The sequence below is a fragment of the Botryllus schlosseri genome, chromosome 1 (genome assembly GCF_051294905.1).
Source record: "Botryllus schlosseri isolate E-star chromosome 1, Bs_hap1, whole genome shotgun sequence".
Classification (NCBI taxonomy): Eukaryota; Metazoa; Chordata; class Ascidiacea; order Stolidobranchia; family Styelidae; genus Botryllus; species Botryllus schlosseri.
In genome coordinates, this window is record NC_137236.1 from 16,474,713 (window position 1) to 16,495,705 (window position 20,993).

Below are 20,993 nucleotides of genomic sequence, written 5' to 3' on the forward strand. Positions count from 1 at the left end.
ACAAATATAGGTTATCATTTTGGCGAAAAAGCTGCAAGGCAACTTCAATTTAAAAAAGGATGTCACTCTGAAAAGTGGTACAGTGCTCCGATTACGAATTGCTGCGCGCTGCTGGATACAATACCTATTTCGAATCATTTTGTGTAAAATAACCTGAGCCAGCGTGGCGGGAGTGCTTTATCGGGGAATTGCCGATCTAAAAGTACGCGCAATTCGGTTTACCAGAATTAATGAACCACTGCATTCATGGAAACCAGGCTGTAGAGTCAGGTTGACAGTTTCGCTTATTTTTCCCACATTGGGGTCAGAGTCCGGGTCACAAAAATTTGTTAGCGCCCCTAGGAGTTCGATTCGGAGTCGGGAAGAACATACGGGCTGGACTCGGCATCGAAGTTTGCAATATGTTGCAGACTCCGACTCCAACTATTAAAGGACTCTGAAAATTGTCAATAGTAAATAGCCGATATTATTGACATTATTGAAAATCCCTATAATTTTCGAAGTAAATTTCTGGATTTGGATTGGACGTAGGAGTCGTAGTTTTGCGAGACAAATAGTGGATGTCGGAGTTGGAGTCGGTGTCAGTGTGTTCAACGAATTGGGAATCGGAGTGGGAATTGGAGTCGGTGTACTAAAAATTTCAGGACTCGGGGTCGGAGCTCGAGTCTGCGGTTAAGTTTACCGACTTCACACAGTTCACAGCCCTGATGGAAACACGTTGAAAACATCGCGGGTATATATTCGCGCGTTGTGCTACGAAACATTTCGAGATTCAACGGATTTTTGTCGACTTTTAATTTGCAATGATAACTCAGGGATAATAGAGATATTGTTCCACTATATAATCAATAATCATATGCCTCCACTATACCCCATCAACTGCTAAGCGATTTTCATCAGGGTCCCCATATCGCCTACTGAGCGTTTACGCCACCTTCAACATCAAAATACCTCTAGAGGGCCCTGGAACCTACGTTAAGAACCAGGGTGGAGGATATCGATCCGGAGTGGCAACCGTTATTTGATGATTTCGAAAGATAGTAAAGAATACATTGCTAAAACTACTATATGGCAGTGTTGGGATCAAGTCACTACCTTCGAGTCACGAGTCATCTCGAGTCATTGCAGTCAAGTCAAGTCAATCGATTTTAAAAGGTGACTCGAGTCAAGTCAAGTCACTCGTTTTTTGGCGGTGACTCGAGTCAAGTCGAGTCAAGTCAAGTCAAGTCACGAGTCAAGTCACAATTCAAGTCAAATTGAAATTTCGAAATATGAGTGAAGATTCAAAGTCGTTACATTTTTGTAACTGTGTGAAAGACAGATTAATTGATCGTTCATCTTGAATCAAATAACAAATATCTAGGTAAATATACAACATACAAAAAAGACGTCGTATCCCTCACACACACACACGTAGAACTGCTAATATCATACGTGCGTAACTGTGCCCGTGTGCAGCTACATGCTACACTCAGTTATTATCAGCAAAATATAGGTCCTAATACGAAGCTTCGAGAAGTTGAAACAAATTGATATGGCAAAATAGCCTACACTAAACATCTACGCATCCATGAAATATACACGCACAAACTATGTTTGTTCGATTTAAATCATACAGGATGGTTGGTAAAGGTGAACACTGCGTAACTTAAGCATTGAGAGCCATCTAAGAAACAGAGACACATTGCTATTTAGATTATTCTTCTACTACTACTACTACTGCTACAACGCAAGCTGTGATTTTTCAATTTGCGGTCAATTTATTTGTGATCTAACAATCGAGGATCAGTGTATCGTACAATCAGTGAATGGCTGGTAGCTCTCACAAGTGACACCGGCGTATCTCGAACTGTCTCAGCATACACAAGATACAGTGATTTATTCGACACCGTTTACTTGATGACTTGAAATTGACTCGTAAATTTTGCTCCGAGTCACGAGTCAATAAACATTTTTTAAGCTCCGAGTCAAGTCAAGTCAAGTCATTTTTCTAAAGTGACTCGAGTCAAGTCAAGTCATACGAAAAAGTTGACTCGAGTCTGTGACTCGAGTCATCCCAACACTGCTATATGGTCGCATCATGTGGAACTATCTATTACGGCAGTGTCGATATCGACCAAGCTCGACTTACACATCATGCGAAAGTATTCGAGAATGACCAATGCTGAGTAGGCATCGACCGGGCAACGATGGAGTGACGTCGAACAACGCAGGGCCAGTATTGACGTAACTTGATATTCATCTGCGGCGCATTACCTTGCATATTCGTGCCGAGTAGAATAACAATTAAATACGACACTCGTATTGCTTCAGGTCAAGAACGTGAAGCTTGATACTTTGGCGCTGGAGAATCATCAATTGGTGGCAAAGGTTCTGAATTCGGGAGTTGGTTTAGAAGCGAACTGCTTGCTCGTCAACGAACCGAAGGAGAATCGTGGACACTGGACAAAAACAATGAATATGATCAACAACAATAATTTCAAGGTACACCTAACTAAATTGCGTTTGAAATGTCTATTTCAACAGCGTTGGATATTAAGATAAGCTCGTCACGCAATCAGAATGCTGCACGAATAGTAACAATTTTACATGAACTACGATCCAAGGATAATGAAATCCAGAATGCATAACAGGTATCGTCAATCAAAACTAAGTCTAACCTGGATTCTGTCCTCCAAGTGATTACCAAGATATCACAAATCGCAGACCCAAAAATTATTTTGACCGAAGATGCTAACCTAAAGATCGAGAAGCATCCCAGCAATACAGCGGTGAGTTTAGGAATAATTCGTTCTGCAACGGAATATTTCGTCACCTATAATCGCACTAGCTAGGTCGGGCATAAGCTATCTGCCAATGAGAGATGGGTACGTTGCGATACCTTCCGTGGGATAAGAGCTATAATGGGTCTTTGCAGAACGTTTACTTTTCAGAAACTGCTCGTAGCTGTAAAAGGGAGTGCTCGAATGAAATCAATCCGAGAACTGTCCGGATCACTGAGGATGAAAGTAACCACACAAAATGATTATGAAAATGGTGTGAAAATAACTCTTTTTATGTTGTACGTATATGCCCTTATACGTGTGACTGTAGTATATCCGTGTATCCGTGTATATATGCAATATTAGGGCTGTTCAAAAATAGCTTTTTTTCCTGAATCTTGATGGTTACTTGATTAGATCGTTAGGTTGCCTTAAAAAACGACGCACACCAAATTTCAATTCATTCCAACCAATAATCGCGGATTTCGTGCAGTTTGAAAATTTTGAATTCACCCACTTTTGACCTCATATATATGTAAATTAGGTGTTTTCGCACACCATGTTAGAATTGTACTACTTATTTTTCTTTTTGGTTGGAACTGTCTGTACTTACGAAGTAATTTGTACTGAACTAACTCCATCTTTCCATATAGTTGCGCAGCAGGCTAGCGTGGAACCATTAGGCACATGCATATCCGCGCTAGGACACATCACGACACATAAACGTTTCGCGAAACCTGCGACTTCGCGAAGTGTGCTCCCAGAAATCTGGACGGTGATAACACCCATAATCCGAAATTAATAGTCCCGCTCTTGAAATCTATAAGCCCCACGGACAAATGAGACCCGAATAGGGAACACATTAAATGGTCATGAAATACGAACTTGGAATCTTTCCAGTAGCCCAGCGACAATCTTTACCGGAGGTCACGAAATTACAACATGCTTCAACGAAGTAGCCCGATGTAGACCGACCCGAAAATCCATTTATAGTCTAAATCAGGGGTGTCAAACATGCGGCCCGCCAGGCGATTTCAGCCGGCCCGCGAAACAATTCTGAGTAGATTTGGAAATTCCTATGTTATGCAGCACAGTTTTAATAAATGTTAGATATTTGGTAGTAAATAATTCCATGAAATAATCCTTTCGGGTCACAAATGTTGACATATGTTTATAGGCCGTATTATAACCATATGGCAGCGGTAATATGATTTCACTCCAGTCACCATCAGGAACCAGGTCACTGATATTGACACCCAATTCCGGAAAGTAGTTCTTCTCAGTAGTTCTTCTTCTCTTTCTCAATGCGAAACCGTTATATGCATGCTGCATTGAGAATAAAATAGTCACAAGAATGTGATTCAAATATATATTGTCGCATCTCTGTATCAGTTTTGACTCGAAAGCTCCATCACTGTTCTGTTCCATACGTGCCCATGAAATCATGGAAGAAATTGCATTCTTTTTAATGTGTGAGGCTTGGATTGCGAGATGCAACTATAAGTCAAATTTGACTGCGGTCTTAAAACTTTAGGAACCACTGCTTTAAAGATTTATGATCGATTCAGGATAGAGTACCCGAATCATTATGCCCAACCCGGGTCCCTCCGCTCAGTAATCACTGTTGAGGGTGGAATGTTTCATGTCACAACGTACATGCGACGTAAGAAAATATGTTTGGAGGACGGAGGGGCAAGTCGAAATTGGAACTAAATCCGTCTAAGATTTTATTTCTCTTTCAAAAAAACCGTTGCGTCTCAAAATTATCGATCCTTGTGTATGAATGCGAACTACTAGATATCGTTGCGTTTGCCTGGTACTGCATGCATCACCGAGCCTCATGTGGCCTCCTCGTCCAAACTGTTTGACACAACTGAGTCGGTTTACCACTCCATAGTCGAAGAGAAGAACGTATGATATCATTTCGCCCAATTGTATGTTGGCTATACAGAATAACCAGAGAATCGGGATGTTAGGATATCCGTTTCTTATAGAAACACTAAATCAGTATTTTCAAACTGTTAAGTTGTTTTATTGTCGTTGTTCATAAGAACATACAGCAGCGCCGGTGTCTAATCCTGCAGTGCGTCGTCCTCTTGCTCCTCCTGCTCTTCCTATGCCTCTATCACATCTGCTGGCGGGATCCAACGGTAAGAATATATACCTTACTTTTATGTCAAGGAGTAATGGACATGGGCATTATAGAATTTGATATACATATATGTTCGTTGAGAATTTATCTATTTTTAATTTGCGATGGCGTGTAGCATATGGGTCTCTCTCTCAGAGGCGGACACAACGAATCCCATAGATAGACTAATAGAGTGTGCTTCGATTCCACACCACCATGATCACTAATCGTGATGGTGACGTCACAATCGATTAAAACTGTTGCATGGCTCGTAAGGCAATACAATTGAAAATATTGGGGCAATATTGAACTTTTGACGAAAAAGATTTCCGACTGCTGCTACATGGAGTATTTTGTAGTCGGCCTGCTGGAATCCTAAGAGTCAACGGGCATATATGTAAGCGTGAATGGATGGCATTGCACCCAAATAAGTCATTTTGATTAGCCGGTTCATATCTTTCACCATTCAGGAAACTGTAAATATTTGCCTACCGACGTACCTGAGCCAAAATACGAAAATCGGCGCCTGCCTCCAACCCCTGCTCGAGGATTCAGGCGGAGCAGCGGTAAGAATACATTAGACATTGTAATACATAATATATATAGGCCAACGATATCGAATGCAAATGAGTATTTGGATTCGACCAACCGAAGCGCTAATGCCCATGATATCTTAGGTAAATATTAATTGGAAAAGTTACATCATTTACTAACCATTAGTAGCAAATCGTCAAATCGTGAAAAATAAAGCACCACACGGCTTATGATAAGGATAGTATGACCCCCTGAAAAGTTCTGTTTCCGTGTAAACACGAACTTCAAGTCAAGTTTACTCCAACACTTTAGGTACAAATTCTAGAGTCGATCTCGGTCGGACTCGAGCCTGCAACCCGTAAATGTTGCAGCTGCACAATGTACCACTATATGCTATCTCGCCACCTGCTCGCCACAGCTGTGTCGCAATTACGTAATACAAAATCCGTTTAGTGACCCTTGAGCTCGTTAAGTCCCTCTGACTATATTTATGTATGTAAAATTGTGAATCTGCGTACAAAACTATGTTTATGTTCAGTAAGCTAGATGGACATTATTTTCTGGAATTCGCTTGTTGACATTGGTATTAATCCGCATCTATTGTTACGAACTTCTGCTAGTTTATTCGTTTTTAGGGCGCTCTTTACATTCCTTTCCAACCTGTCTATTTATTAAAATATTGTCTCACCACTAGTCGATGATCAAAATGCCTTTGGTGCTATTTGTGACATCAGTCATAATAATATTGCTTGACCAAACGTCTATCGTAGGATGTTATAGTACTTTGTTCCAAACTCCATCGTCATATAGGCTATACGAGATTCACAAGTCATATGTAAACAATGGAGTGAAAAATGTTTCCTGCTATGTCTTAGAACAAGGGCGGGCAACTTTTCACCCGACGGGTCGGATAGGGAAACATGAAGATATGGCGGGCCGGACACCTGAATTTTTTTATGAGTTGAGGAGAACTCCCGCCGTGGGTACGCGCCACAGATCCGTCCATCCTACCCTGCACTACTCTTTGTACGTACAATTCAGAGACGCACACATTCTAGCAGATGCGAACTATATCTGATACTAGGCGACTAACTCACGGGCGAGCCAAATCGGTAATATGAATGTGATAAAAAATCAGTATGCATTTGGCTACCAGTCGCGCGAAGGGCGAAAACCATTTGAATAAATGAATGAATTTGATCAATGATATTGGTGTGTGTATGAGCAAGTGGTTCCTTCGAAAATTTACGGCACGTAATTATTATTTTGAACATTGATCATGGCATAAGAATATTGTCGCAGATTATTCCCTTCGAGCGGGCTCATTCTTATTAATTATTTCATTCAAAACTCCTGCAACCCAACGGCCTCGGGCGATTCTGGTGTTTCTATGATAGTGTGTTCTCAACATAAAGACACTACACAGACATACTAAATTGCGAGAAGCGCGCGATTTTGTTTAGTTTGAATCCATCTGCGCGAAAATATTCTACTATTTATCGATATTACGAATATTCTCGAAAATATTGGGTATGGCATTGCCTCATTCGCCCCTGGCTACGCCAATGCGGTGGACATCAGTTCTATTGGAACGTTGCTTTGTCTTGCTAATGTTGATGTTTGCGCCCAAATGCATGTAGACGGCGACTTGGGCCACATCATCACGCAAGAGCGCAGACTGTCGGCGGGCCGCACAAAATTCCGTCGCGGGCCGGATCCGGCCCGTGGGCCGTATGTTACCCGCCCCTGTCTTATAACCTGAATAGTGAATATCACACAGTTTCAGATTCACCGGCTCTCGAACCTCACTCTCCAAGGATGACTCACCCAAACACTAGTAAGAATAGAAGATATACATCAGACATGCAACAGTCATATTGCTTTAAGTCAGAACGGCTATAAACTGCCAACAAGTAGCCTACTTATGGGTTGTGTTGTGTTTCAATCAATCAATCAGTTTTACGAATATTTTCATCATTTCAAAACATCACAAGATTGCAATACAATGAAAAGACAGGGAGGTGTCGAAACAACTTGGAGTAGCGTGTAAGATCAGACACCCACCTTAGCCTAGGCGAAGTAAAGAAGAGGCATATACTCTAAAGAGCAATGCAGAGAATATATAACGCGTGAGACAAAATGAGGTGGCATGTGGCGGAAAGCGAGGTCGATGTTAGGTCGTGGTCCGGTAATCCTGAAGGCTGGCTAGTAGGGTTGGTGTGAACCTCTGAAAGGTTCAGGTTCGTGTGAACGATAACCTTTTTGAAAGGTTAGACTGTGAGAACGCGAATGTGAACCTCATGACGTCACGTGACGTCACATTGCTAATTCCAACCCTACGTTTCCGTGAAGTGATAGCCTATATTAATGTACATTGTACACAATACCTTGCGATGACTCAGGTCATATAATGCCACAATGCTGAAGTACATATTGGCGTTTTAAACGTCGCCAAATATATCAACAGGGACAACCAAATGATATAGTAATCCCCTAAAATCAATATCTTCCGTTGCTTTTCAAACAATTTCGACGAGGATTTCCAAGATAATATAAGCTAACGCCTTAACGGTCTATAGGCCAGACTGGACAATATACCAAACAAAGTCCGGAGTCTGAGTATTGCTACGTTGATATTGAGCAGAGTCTAAAACGGGTTTCTATACTTTCAACCGATATTAACCCATTAACAAGTTATATAGCAGTAGCCAAGCCAACACCCCGATCGCAATGATTTGGTTTTTATCATAGAATAGACATATGAAATCAAGATTGACCCCGTACGCCTGCTAGATTTTGTACATCTGACAACGATATCAATTTCATTGATTGGGTGAATAAGCAAAGCATCATTCGCTGACTACCTTCACTGTAAAAAAAAACTCGATTTACCGCGAAATGTTTGGAAGCACGTTAGCCAGACATTCCGTGGTAATGTAGCATTACCGTTAGTCAATGTAAATTTAACTTACACTCGTCCGGTAATCTCACTTTACACGCCAGACTGTAATGTTACAGTCACCTCCGGTATATCCGATCTACATTTTCTCCTGTGCATTTCCCACTGAGACTGTAATTTTACCGCCTACCAACATACATTCTGTCTGTGTAAATCAGGATTACATACCAGCTTGTAAATTCACGTACATCCCATACCTATCGCAAAGCAACCCGATGCTAAAATATCGCAAAAGCTTCTTCACACCCCCAAAAACGACATTGGAACAAACTGTATATTTATTCATGATTCACGATGAGAAGGTTATCGATGGAAAAGTATTGCTGCTGGAGGTCTAATTCTTCTTTAGAAGACATGCAGTAGCACGAGTGGTCTACCACCATCGGTCAAACTTCCAATTGTTTCTTTTTCTCGTCCTCATTCCTATTTTGCAGTTCCACTAAAAATAATTCATGCGTAAGTCGCTATATTAAGCAAAGTTCCTAACCTAGACATGACATTATAAAGACTACTAAGACAAATAGGCTAACAAAAATATAACACTTTTTGAAGTACCGGTACTGGTACATTGTGTGATGACGGCTCCGCCTTTTACATGAGATAGCAGAGAGTCATGACCTACTTTATCCAATGCAGCGGTTCTCAATCATTTTGGACATGCGCCCCCCTTGGCGATGGCCAATAAGATTACGCCCCCTGCACTTATCGTCATGTCAAAAAGAGCACATCATCTAATATAGATAGGCTTACCATATTTTGGAAATGTAAAAAGAGGACACTTTTTCAGAAATTTACAAGATGCAAAACCGGAGTAGAATTCTCAAAAACCGGTGAATTTTCCCCACTTTCGCTCAGAGCTAAAATCACTGTTTTTAACTCCGAAATATCCGCCGGACCGTCACTTCTGTGCTAATTTGCGGCATATCACTTGCGGTTTGCTCTAAATCTGACCTAAATTTTCAAAAAAGAGGACAAAATCTCAAAAAAGAGGACAAAAGGGCGTCCTCCGAGGACACTTTCAAAAAAGTCAAAAAAGAGGACAAATCCTCTTAAAAGAGGACGTATGGTAAGCCTAAATATAGAGATAGGCTATGTTAATCTGTCTAAGTCCAAATTCCTTCCCGGTGAACTCTGGACTATTATACTTTTCACAAAGGGCTATTGTACGCACCGAAATCCCCAATGGCAATGCTATAAGTAGTTGCTGGGATTCCATATTTTTTCGCAGAGCGGAGCGCGAATTTTTTTTAGATTCACGAATGAATACCGTAAGTAATAGTAGCAGTATCACATATTACTGTAAAATATTTATCCTTTTCCAGCCCATATGATCAGATTCACCGGTAGGGTTCATGGACGGAGTGCTTTCGAAAATTTAGGGAAAGTTATAAATGATAATTAATCTTTTTGTGGGCCAATTGTTATTAGTCATGCACTTTGCTGCATGCTGTTATTTGTTGACCCCCCATCAGGATTGTCCATCGTATCGGTAGTGGAAATATATTGAAATCGCCCAAATGTACCGTAAAAAAAATTCTCTCGTGAGCACGGGATTCTGATTCCTGCTCAGATTTAGAAGGGCGCTACTATATTAGAATCGAAAAATTAGGTTATGTTGAATTGCGTGGAGCGCGAAGAAAATTTCAAGATTAATTAAAATCTCTCAAAAAATTGGGAGTGAATTAGTAATTTCAATTTGCATGTCGACTGATGCTAACATATACTAAATGAATTAGGTGTCGACGGCCGCACAAATTTTCTTCTAGGGCAGCAGGTTGCCCATCCCTGATCTAATAATATACATATGGTATGTCTTACGCCAAGTTTGAATCCGTATTCCAGTCTTTAACATTTCTGACAAATTTCCCCAAACTTGTTTGAAAATAGCAAAAAAGCATTAAACAATACATCAATTTATTACAAGGTAGGATGCACTGAGACTAATCCTAATGCTGGTAGTTACTATAGAGAACAAGGCGTCGTTCTGTACTGCCATGCCCAATTTGATCAGTTTTGGAATTGAATTAAATTGTGTTGATATAGGGTAGCTTAATTGAGGGCAAAACCGAGCAACGTATATTGCATCTAAGTCTGCCTTACGTAGTGCAGTTCGCCAGCTATTAACAACAGCGACTCAGCGCACCGAGCTTTAGGCTACTGCCAAAGCTATGAAGTAATGAATGACTTACACGTGGGAATTCCTCTAAATCTTCAAAGAATATCAAAATTTGCTCAAATGAAGTTGAGCGCGACTGCTGGAGTTTGAATTTGGCGAGCTTTCTTGAATACGAAATAAGTTTCATCTTCAACAATCGTCTTCTGAAAATGGTTGCGAAACACATGTTTAGTCAGAATTCCTATAGACTTCGCGTTCCCCAGGTTGAGAACCCCTGATCTTATGTATTGAAACAAAAGGTTCCTCATTTGAGGTGGCATGTGTGCCAAACAAATCCAGCAGTGGATGAAAACATCTCTATGCTATGGGTCGAAAATGACATAAACATGCCAACAGTTTCAACTCCTCCGCGGCAGAGTATGTGGTGTCACAGGTCACTATATAAGTCGACTAATATCCCAAAATAGAACAGAGAATGCGGCGAATTAAATATTTCAATCATGCAATCAAAGTCATCCCGTTGGTGTGCACAGTCGTAGATATTCACGGTAACGAATGCTATGTAGTACTGTAACTTTTACGATGCGTATCCTATTCAGGATTCCTAGGAATCTTCAACGATCGTGTCCACTTTCTTCAAGCACAACAAGCTTCGCTCCACCCTTTGCTCAAATCAGAGATGCCACTGAGATATTTCGGGAAAACCCAGATGCGGAGGCCAAATACCCCCATAAAAACCCAGATCCTGTATTTCACTCAAAATACATGAGATAGCTGTAAAAGTGGAGCCTGATAGTCATTGAATACACTCATACAGTCGTTGAAGCCTTTGATATTGAATTTATAACAGTTTATAATACACATTTTGCTTGGTTAACACTGCGAATCGCACGAAAAACATGTTGTTTTCCTCTCGACACATCGCATTGAAACAATAGGGGTGCAGCGTGAATACGTAATAGTATAATACTTAATAATTAAATCATCGCGCTGCGAAAGTTCAATGCAATGTCATCCATTCCCTATTTCTAAGGATGATTTCATGTATTTTCAGTGACCGGAACAGATTGAAAGTAGCTTTCGAATGATTAATCATTTCCTAGGACAATCACTTTCATCTGGAATAATCACAGACCAATGTTTAGTCGAAAAAATAACTGCCAAATCATGAAATTCAGGGTGCATTCCAATGTGCTGATACTACAACTAACTGTCCGTCTTTCTCTCCTGAGTGTCCCTGTTGGAACTTAATATACTCGTATACAATAGGATTATATTAGTCGGATCATCACCTGGTCTGTTCATGTGTTTGTGCATACCATACAGTTACATGTTATTTACCGATACACGCCGAATTGTTCACCAAGTGCCGTCACTACTGGCAACCGTCCTATATGAACAGGACTTTCTGCGACCTGGGAGTTACCATTTAATGAAGCTCCATCGCATCAAGCCGAAGCCTCTCATTTTAGTATTGAAATAGTTTCTCAACACTCAGTCGTTACAACAACAGCAAAATCCATCGACAATGGCTAACTCAGTGCGTGCATTTAACAATATTGCGAACTTACTTATCGAATTATTAATTTTCAAGCATAAAGCTGACCTGGCGAACTAGGTGTTGAAAGAAACCCAGATTTCAAGGACAAAAACCCAGAAACCCAGGTTATGCTAAAAAAACACAGATCTGGGTGGAAAAACCCAGGAGTGGCATGTCTGGCTAAAATCTCAATAATGATCAACCGACGATACGCCACTCGAACGATTTCGAAATACGAGTATTCATCCGCTGGCATGTCACCAATAATATTTACTGCCCACTGCGTTATAATGTTTGATTTAGGTCGTTTTTTTCATACAGAAACATTTATCTTTACATATAGTTCTTTCCTTTTCCATCTAATTGCGTATAAATTGATATATATTCCATGTGTGGGTCACTACTTACAATACTAACTAAACCAGACGCTGCCTGTGATGTCACAGTTGTGCGATGGTTGTTTACTACGAATCTCAGAAAAATCAGTAACGCGTAACGTTAACCTATTGCAGTGGTTCTTAACCTTTTTTCCTCCAGCGCCCCCTTTCAAAAATTATCGTGCTCCAGCGCCCCCCCCCCACTTCATACTGTAAGGAATGTAATAAAGACAATGAGTAAGAGGGAGGGCCGTAACAGCACTTCGTCAACCCCCTAAAAACGACTGCCTTGCGCAACCATAGCGTGATAAACCGAACTTCTCTGTTGCAAAACGGTCTCTGCGCACAGAAAATCTACGTTGCGCACAACAAATCCGAAGTTATTACCTTTTATTAGTCGATACGCACTGTTGTCCAGGGGTCAGCGCAGTGAGTTGTTGAGTGTGCGCAGACTCATCAAAACTTAAAGCGAACATTGTGAGGTTTCTTGGAAACTGTAGGGCCCGTTACTAATAATTAAACATATTCGGGCGGGCGAACCCGTTGGTATGACATCGTTGCATGATGTTATTTCGTGACCCCCTGTCTGCAATATCAAAAAATATAGAATCGCTCAACGGTGATATCGCCCAACAGGAATAGGCTATCCCTGTCGCCCAATCGTACTAAACTAAAAGACGCACACGATTTCAGATTGGTATTTCTTCACTTACATATAATTTTTCCCTGCCAGATGGAATTCGTCTTCTGGGGTTCAGATTGCCAAGACAGGAACATTCGGTGTCAGTCATTTAGGCGCCCATGGACAATTAAACCTTTACGTATTTTGAAGGCTATATGTAACGAAGTTTTCGGTGTTAATTTGCTCTGAATACTCATTAAGGATATGTCCTATCACCACATCATCTACTGCGAAGCCATTTTTCTCCAGCGCCCCCCATACCGCCCCCCTGAGCCCAGCGCCCCCCATATTGCCCCCTGAGCGTTTCAGCCCCCTTCAAAATCGCCAGCGCCCCATGGGGGGCGCTGGGGGCATGGTTAAGAACCACTGACCTAATGTAACCTAATACAGGTCGCCAAGTTCGCCATTAACGAATGGTCAACAGAGCATGCTGTGCTGACATTTCTAGTTTCCCGAACAATATTATACATCCTAAACTGATATTCCAACTCATCAGTCCTATACGTGACAACGAATGTAACCAGCGAGTCCGGCATTATAGCCATAGCCTTATAATAAGGGCAAGTTTTTTCTACTTTTGCAACTTTTTTTACAGCTTCCGGCAGCTTCCTAAATACTCGTAAGATATGTGGAATGCTGTTTCAAGCTGTTTGAAGGAATCTTATAGTGCAACTTTTTGCAATTTTTGTCTATTTTTTTAATGCAACTTTTTGCAACATTTTGCAACTTTCTCGATTTTTCATGAAAGTATTTTCGATTCTGGTGAAATACGCGGCCAAATTCGACTGAAACACCGTAAATCAGCACCGAAGTAAGGCTTGTACGGGTATTTTTTTAGTCAACCGAGCAAAATGTGGTCAAAATGCGACTTATGCAACTTTTTTCAAAAATAAATGCAACTTTCCACGGATTTAACTGCAACAAAAACTTGTCCTACTTATATTTAATATAGTGGCTATCAGGGCTTTGGAGCAGCCGTAAATATACATTGCTCCAGCTCAGGCTCCGGAGCTTTCTTCTATCATACATTAGCTCCGGCTCCAGCTCCGGAGCCGCATTATTACCACTCCTCCGGCTCCAGCTCCGGCTCCAGCTCCGGCTCTGAATACTATCGAAGGTGGATGTCTATATCAGGGGTGGGCAACCCGCGGCCTGTGGGCCGTATGTGGCCCGCGAGAAGGTTTTGAGTAGCTCGCGAGCTAATTTCCCATTATAGTATCGAAATTCTGTTTATCGAAATTAAATTGCTCAGATTGAGAACTTGCAAGGCCAACCAAAAGTATGATTGGTCTGGCCGTGACACTTGGGATGTTGATGACTAAAATATCAGTTCCGACGCATTGGCAGATCCAGGTTCCAGTCACATTTTTAGTAAGTCGTCGTACATTACAATAAACTAAAAAAGTAGTAACATTTTTCTTCACGCTTCGCGTGTTCAATTGTCACACGATTACTTGCTTTGTAGCTTAACCCCACCTAAAAATGAAAAAACGCCTGATTTAGCCGATTGAGTATAACTATATTCGCAATTCTGGGAGAAAATCTTTACGCGTTTGTGCTCGCAGAAAGATCGTCGACGATGAAATGTAGGCACAGAATGATTGTCGTATATTAGCGGAAATCTTCGATATCGATATGTCCAGATGCAGAATAGTCCTGTCTTTGCAAACTGAGCCCAGTGGGCAGTATAGAGTCGACCCGCAATGTACCCAAGTAATATTAATATTAACTTTGAAAATTTTACGCGCCTGGCGCGGCTAGTGAGCAGAGCACTCGTTCAGCAATGTCATGTAGCCCTTTAGCCGAAATGGTTGGCCACCCCTGGTCTATATAGATTACTAATTTACCCGTAGGTAAGGTATCTACAGTAATCTAGAGCAGTGGTTCTCAACCTTTTTCACCCCGCGGACCGGTAAAATTTCAAAAAATGTCCGGCGTACCGGTGAACTTTCAAAATTGAAATGAAGCCAAAATGTAGAGTATGCAACCGTTTTTTGCAATTATATGGTGCTAGAGCAGGGGTAGGCAAACTACGGCCCGCGGTCTGCATGCGGCCCGCAAGACCGTTCTGTGCGGCCCGCGAGACTCTAAAGAAACTTTTTAAAAATATTGATAAAATGCGTGCTGAAATCGAAATAACTTTATTATACTTTTTCTTAGTATATTTCACCGTGATAATTCAGTGGTTCTCAAACTGGGGGCACCCCTTGGGGGCGTGAAAGTATCTGAAGGGGGCGTGAAGCTAATATAAACTGAAAAAATGTTCGCGCTTTGCGCGAATTACATCCAATTCATAGTCATTGCTCTGTATTTAGTATGAATTTAACATTTTAAAATATCTCATCCGCAGTCGTAACCTTCCATGTCATCAAACTATCCATTAGGTTTGCTAGCATCCTGGTTGCGTTTTGTGATATGACGATGAGGGGTGCGTGAAATCTTTCACCATCATAAGGGGGGGGGGGGTGGGGGCGGGTCTTAAAAAGTTTGAGAACTACTGTTCTAAGGTTACTACTTTCTATATTATTTTATATGTTTAAATTTGCTGCGCGACAGCCCGATCTCAAGGCCCACACAGTTTAAAAGGTTTCAACTGCTAAACATCACAGAAACCCTAAACGAGATTGACATAATTCGGATCGCCACTGAGATTTCAGATTGGCTACTCTTGTTTTAATTAATTCAGGGATGTGCGTATAAAAAACGATTCCTCGAGTCTTAGAGGTAGATTCTTTCTGTGTATGCGTGTTATTGGGGTATTGCTATTTTATCTACACCTGCGTGTTTGAAGCTAACATGGTTATGATGCTGTCAGCATTGTGAGTCCTGGAATTTAGGCAAAAGTGCAATCAGTAAATCTGTGAACAAATCGTTACTCACAGATCTAAATTTCAATCCTGTTCTAAGAATCGCGATAACCGACTTTCATCTCTATAGTTTTGACAAATTGTTTATTGAGGTCGGCCAGCCTATGAAATCTCGCGACTATGTTTCTGACGGGTGTACGACATCATCAAAGCAATGTTTGTTTTGTTTTAAATAACCACAGATACTATCTCCATGTCCTCACTATATAATCAAATACCAATATTGCGTTTTGGTTTAGAATCCCAATTTTATATAGTGCGGCCCGCGAATGGATTCAGATGTTGAATGCGGACCGCGCGCTCAAAAGTTTGCCCACCCCTGTGCTAGAGAGTGACATTTTATGGTGGTGAGTCTGCCGAGTCGAAGTAAAATTGCCTTGTCCAGATAAACGTGATACCGCCGAGAGTCGTTTACAGTCTTTCGCGCCGAAGATCGTGGGTTTAACCGACCACGCCAACTCGAATAATATTCTTCCTTTTGACAATATCGAGAGAAGAAGCGTTTCGTAGTTGAATCAAGCACATTGTCGTGCTACCTTGCTCATTGCCCACTACCACCAGATGCAGGCTACTCTGGCAGCTACGAATACAATGCGTACCGCAAAAAAAAAACACCTTACAGCAGCTATACCGGCCATGCGCAAATCCATGCCGAAAAAGCACTTCGTCAGCCCACCCTCAAAAACGTTGGTCTTGGGCCCCCACAAGGCGATAAGCAAAACCTTCGGGGACTTCGCCCCCAGACCCTGCAGTTGGGTGGAGGTTTTTACCTGTAGCCTACTAGTGAGCACATTCAATCTACTCAGTGTAAGCAGAGAGTTTATGTAGCTTAGCGAATTTTTTTTATCATTCATGACTTGATCGATTTTCTCGCTGCCGAAATTTAAGCACGCCTCTCGGCAGGGTTGTAACCAAGTCACAAGGCTTCGACTCACAAGTCAATCTCACTTTATAGTTTTGACATTTTCAATTCACCACCGAGTCAAGTCCGAGTCCAAGTCAGCGAGCAGAGGGTCAAGTCTGAGTCATGGTATTATGACTCAAGTCCGAGTCCAAGTCATTTTGTTGACTGTTCAGTTTCCAGTTAAATTCTTGACCCACTTTTTAGAACTCTGTTTGATGATATCGAATGGTTCGCATTAATAATATCCCTCACTTTCAGCAGTTTTTGGTCGCATTTTCAAGTACGAGTACTAATAGACGAGATCCCAATATTGTCGTTGCTTTAATATTGTTCGAAATTACAATGAAATGTCGGTCCTGGCCGTCTGAGTCTCGAATCATACGACTTGGTTCGAATCATGCACATTGACTCGAGTCCAAGTCGAGTCAATACACAGATTGACTCGAGTCGAGTCGAGTCGTTTCCGTATTTTGAGAAAATAACTCGAATCAAGTTGTGTCATCCGAATATCGTATGACTCGAGTCATTACAACCCGGCCTTTCGGAGTTCCATGTTAGCGTGAACCTCATTATGTGTTGGTACGTCGTGGCGCGCTAATGGCTGACGCAGCAATGCCTAATCCTATAAATCATGCGTATTTCTCGGAGAAGGAAACCTAATAATATGCAAGACATTCAGTGACACTAAATCCCGCAAAGCGGAAAAAGAAATTGAAAAATGTTGGAAAAAGTTTTTAAAAATATACGCTATGATTTATGTTCATTTGCAAAATAATTTTGAGCCCTTTTCAAGCTCTACCCCTCTCCAATTGGGCGGTTTGGGGTGCCCCAGTTACGGCCCTACACAAAATGAATGAATTGAAAACGAATGATCGTGCAAACTGCACTGTTTAACGATGAGCTCGTATCTGTTCTGTACGTATCGCCTTCAACATTGCATCTTGAAATTAACGTATAAAATTGTAATATACCTGGCGGACCGGCAGGAATGTCGTCACGGACCGGTGCCGGTCCGCGGACCGGCGGTTGAGAACCACTGATCTAGAGTCTGTCAGCCATCAGTAACATCGGATGCAGCAACGAAGACATAGGTGCCGCCGTGCCGTTTTGTGACGTCATATTGAATACTTGTCAATTGTCGATAACATCATAGTTGCACTAGAACGCACTTTACTCGGTGCCATTGCTGCGTACAGCATTAAAATTCCGATGCGGCGTTTTAATACTGGCACTGTACTCGTTAACATTGAGCCATACAGCTCAATTCAATCTTCAAATGTGCGATTATGATTCAACTGTAACTGTAGTAAGAACAATATAGGCAGATATCACGACGTGATCAATAGAAATTCGATGTGTACCAAATGGCCAATGGTTTGACGTTCGATATTGGTGCACTCGTTACCAGTCCATCCGGTGTCGATCAAGTTTATCGGAATATAATATTTTCCCGTTGAAACGAATCGAATAGTCGAATTAAACACTGTGCCATGCACATTGCGCCATGTCAATAACGAATTAAACTATGCAGTATGCACATTGCACATTTTCAAGTCACAGTGCGCGATAATCCGGGAATACTAGAGTATCAAGCAGACATCAAGAATGAATTTACGAAACAGATGATTACAAATTGGAAATCGCGTATCAAATCAGTAGGCCTACTTTGTCTCCAACATAAAATACCACGGGGTCGTGACTCCTGACATCGCGTTGAGTAGCTCGCACTGCGACAATTGTTTGCTGAGTGTAACCGTAACGGCGTTTTGGGCTACTCTTCCGCCATCCCCTATTTACGCTCGAAAATCCTTACTGGCGTGAATGACGATCATGCGCAGTAATGAATTCCAATTAGCATGCATGATTGCATACTCAATAACACTCTCCAATTTCGCGGCCCGATTAAAGAACTAACACGAAAGAACGACTATTTGCTCATCCGATTCATAGCAACGATGAGATGGAATTTCTCGGCTCGTGCTCGTCATATTGACATGTGCAACAAAATCAATTTTTGATCCTCTGTCCCATTTCACGTAATACACAGTCATCATTATTTTCGAACCGTACGATTGGCCAACAAGGTTATGCTGATGATGAATTTGCGGGTATGCCGAATACCGACAATATTCACAGGCATGTTTCGCATACCGCGAGGTTCGGCACTCATGTATGAAAATTGAACATTGAACATATGACTGTTCGGCTGTTAAATCCCCCGGAGCATGGTTAGTCGGAAAAGGTAACGCCAAAGAGGAAAAGATTCTTAATTTCGCGAAGGCGCGCTGTTGAATTATGTGAAATCAGCAGATATGGTTGTATCATATATAATAGCATCTTATGAAACACGTCGGAGCCGGAGCTACCCCTCAAATAACTGGCTCCAGCTCCGACTCCGGCTGAATTTTATGTAGAGCTCCGGCTCCGGCTCCAAAGCCCTGTTGGCTATGGTGTACCACATTAGCTACGCTTGTCAGTTGTTTCTTTTACCCTACTATGTACTATACTGAAATTGGTACTAGGGCCAAAAATCTCCGTATGACAGACCCCAGACTCGCGAACGAGGTTGAATCAGGTCAAATGACCACGAGAATGATATCAGTAACATTCAGTTCCACGTATAAATTGGCCCCATAGATTTTCACGCTAATCAATTTTGCCTATAGCTGGGTAAACTTCAGTAACGAGTAACTGTCGGTAATTTTGCGAAAAATTCTGGTAACTTGACTTTACAGCTAATTTGAGGTAATTTTACTTATCACAATGTAAAATTACAAGCTACGCACAGTTATTGGCTGCGACCAGTAATTCGTTGCAAAATTTACAGAGATTTCCCAGTAAATCTACCAGATTTTCAACAGTGTAGTTATTTGATTAAAAAAGTCATGCTTATCAATTAAGATGCTAGCCGGATCAACAAATTACTGACCCGGCTCCGATACGGCTCCGGCCAAAATTTAAAAAACCCGTCCAGATATCCAATCCGGCTCTGGTCCATGCTCCGCACTAATATGAATGCTGATTTCTGTTTCCATTTAATTGGGGTCGCCTCTTGAAAATACTGTAAACCACCGATCTACGCGCCGAATTGCGCAGGTTCGCAATCTGAAAACGAACTGGAACACACTGTTCGCTACATGCCTATATCATCAATACTTGAATCGATTCGGAGAACTGGTTAAAGGAAGGCATCGGCGTGGATTGGTGACATTGTTTCCTGATATTTTCTCCATGATGATTCTGTTATGAACAAAGGTGTCCGATTTTATGGGTTTAACATACATTTCAATATGTTTCAGAACTGCATGACCACATCCCATCTCCTCGACCTCCTCCTCCTCCTCCTCCTCCTCCTCCACCTCCACCACCTCTACGAGGGGTCGAACACAGCGGTAAGAATACAACGTAGGCTACACCCGGACTAGGTTGAACTACAACTTGCTAATTTGTGGCTCACATCTTATAGGGCCCATGCACGCTAATAGATATTGACATCTCCGAACTTCAAATGTACAAATTAGTTGAGCAGTTATTTGATACTGGAGTACCTTCTCTCAATCCCAGAGATCTGTTAAATTCCGAGTATGGTATATCATAGTATAGACTGGAGACAAAAATTAATTTACAGGGTAAATTACTCCCTAGCAATGCATATAGCTCAGTGGTTCTTCCGGTGTTTCATGAAACACTAGAAGTTCCATGAGCCCGTCGCTGGGGTTCCGAGGAGCTCATAAACTCAACTAGTACATATGATTTATGGTGATAGGCTCGTTTTAGTCATCGTTCATTGCAGGGAAGTACTCCCAATCAGTCTTCTAATTGTGAGTGCTGTGAGTGCTGCGTCGTCTGCAGTAGCGTACGCTGGTGAAGTGGACGTTTGAAACCTAAACCGTGACCCACTGAAATGCCAAATCAATCTCCAATATTCATAAGCTCATTCGTAATTAAGTTGTTGGTATCACGCTGTTGCGTTTCGACCGAACTATACGATGAAACGTTCCAAGGTGTAGACTCACATTTGTGAACTAGTATCTGAAAGGGAACTGCAGAATTTGCAGTGATTTGCAATAAATATTCAATATGATGTTTTCGTTGTGTGTGAAAATCGCATGCTAATGGTT

At 41.6% G+C, this 20,993-nt stretch overlaps 1 protein-coding gene across 4 annotated transcripts in view; it reads left to right on the plus strand.

The window, feature by feature from the left end:
• Positions 1-20,993, plus strand: part of LOC145433649 (uncharacterized) — a 96,710-nt gene that overhangs the window by 51,726 nt on the left and 23,991 nt on the right. For 3 of the 4 annotated variants that reach the window (XM_080310832.1, XM_080310806.1, XM_080310824.1), the window contains 6 exons: positions 2,314-2,484; positions 2,634-2,771; positions 2,934-3,036; positions 4,814-4,912; positions 5,364-5,459; positions 7,208-7,264. In XM_080310832.1, the coding sequence (XP_080166958.1) occupies positions 2,314-2,484; positions 2,634-2,771; positions 2,934-3,036; positions 4,814-4,912; positions 5,364-5,459; positions 7,208-7,264 (664 nt within the window). The remainder of the gene's footprint in view (positions 1-2,313; positions 2,485-2,633; positions 2,772-2,933; positions 3,037-4,813; positions 4,913-5,363; positions 5,460-7,207; positions 7,265-20,993) is intronic. The other variant, XM_080310816.1, reaches the window with a different exon arrangement.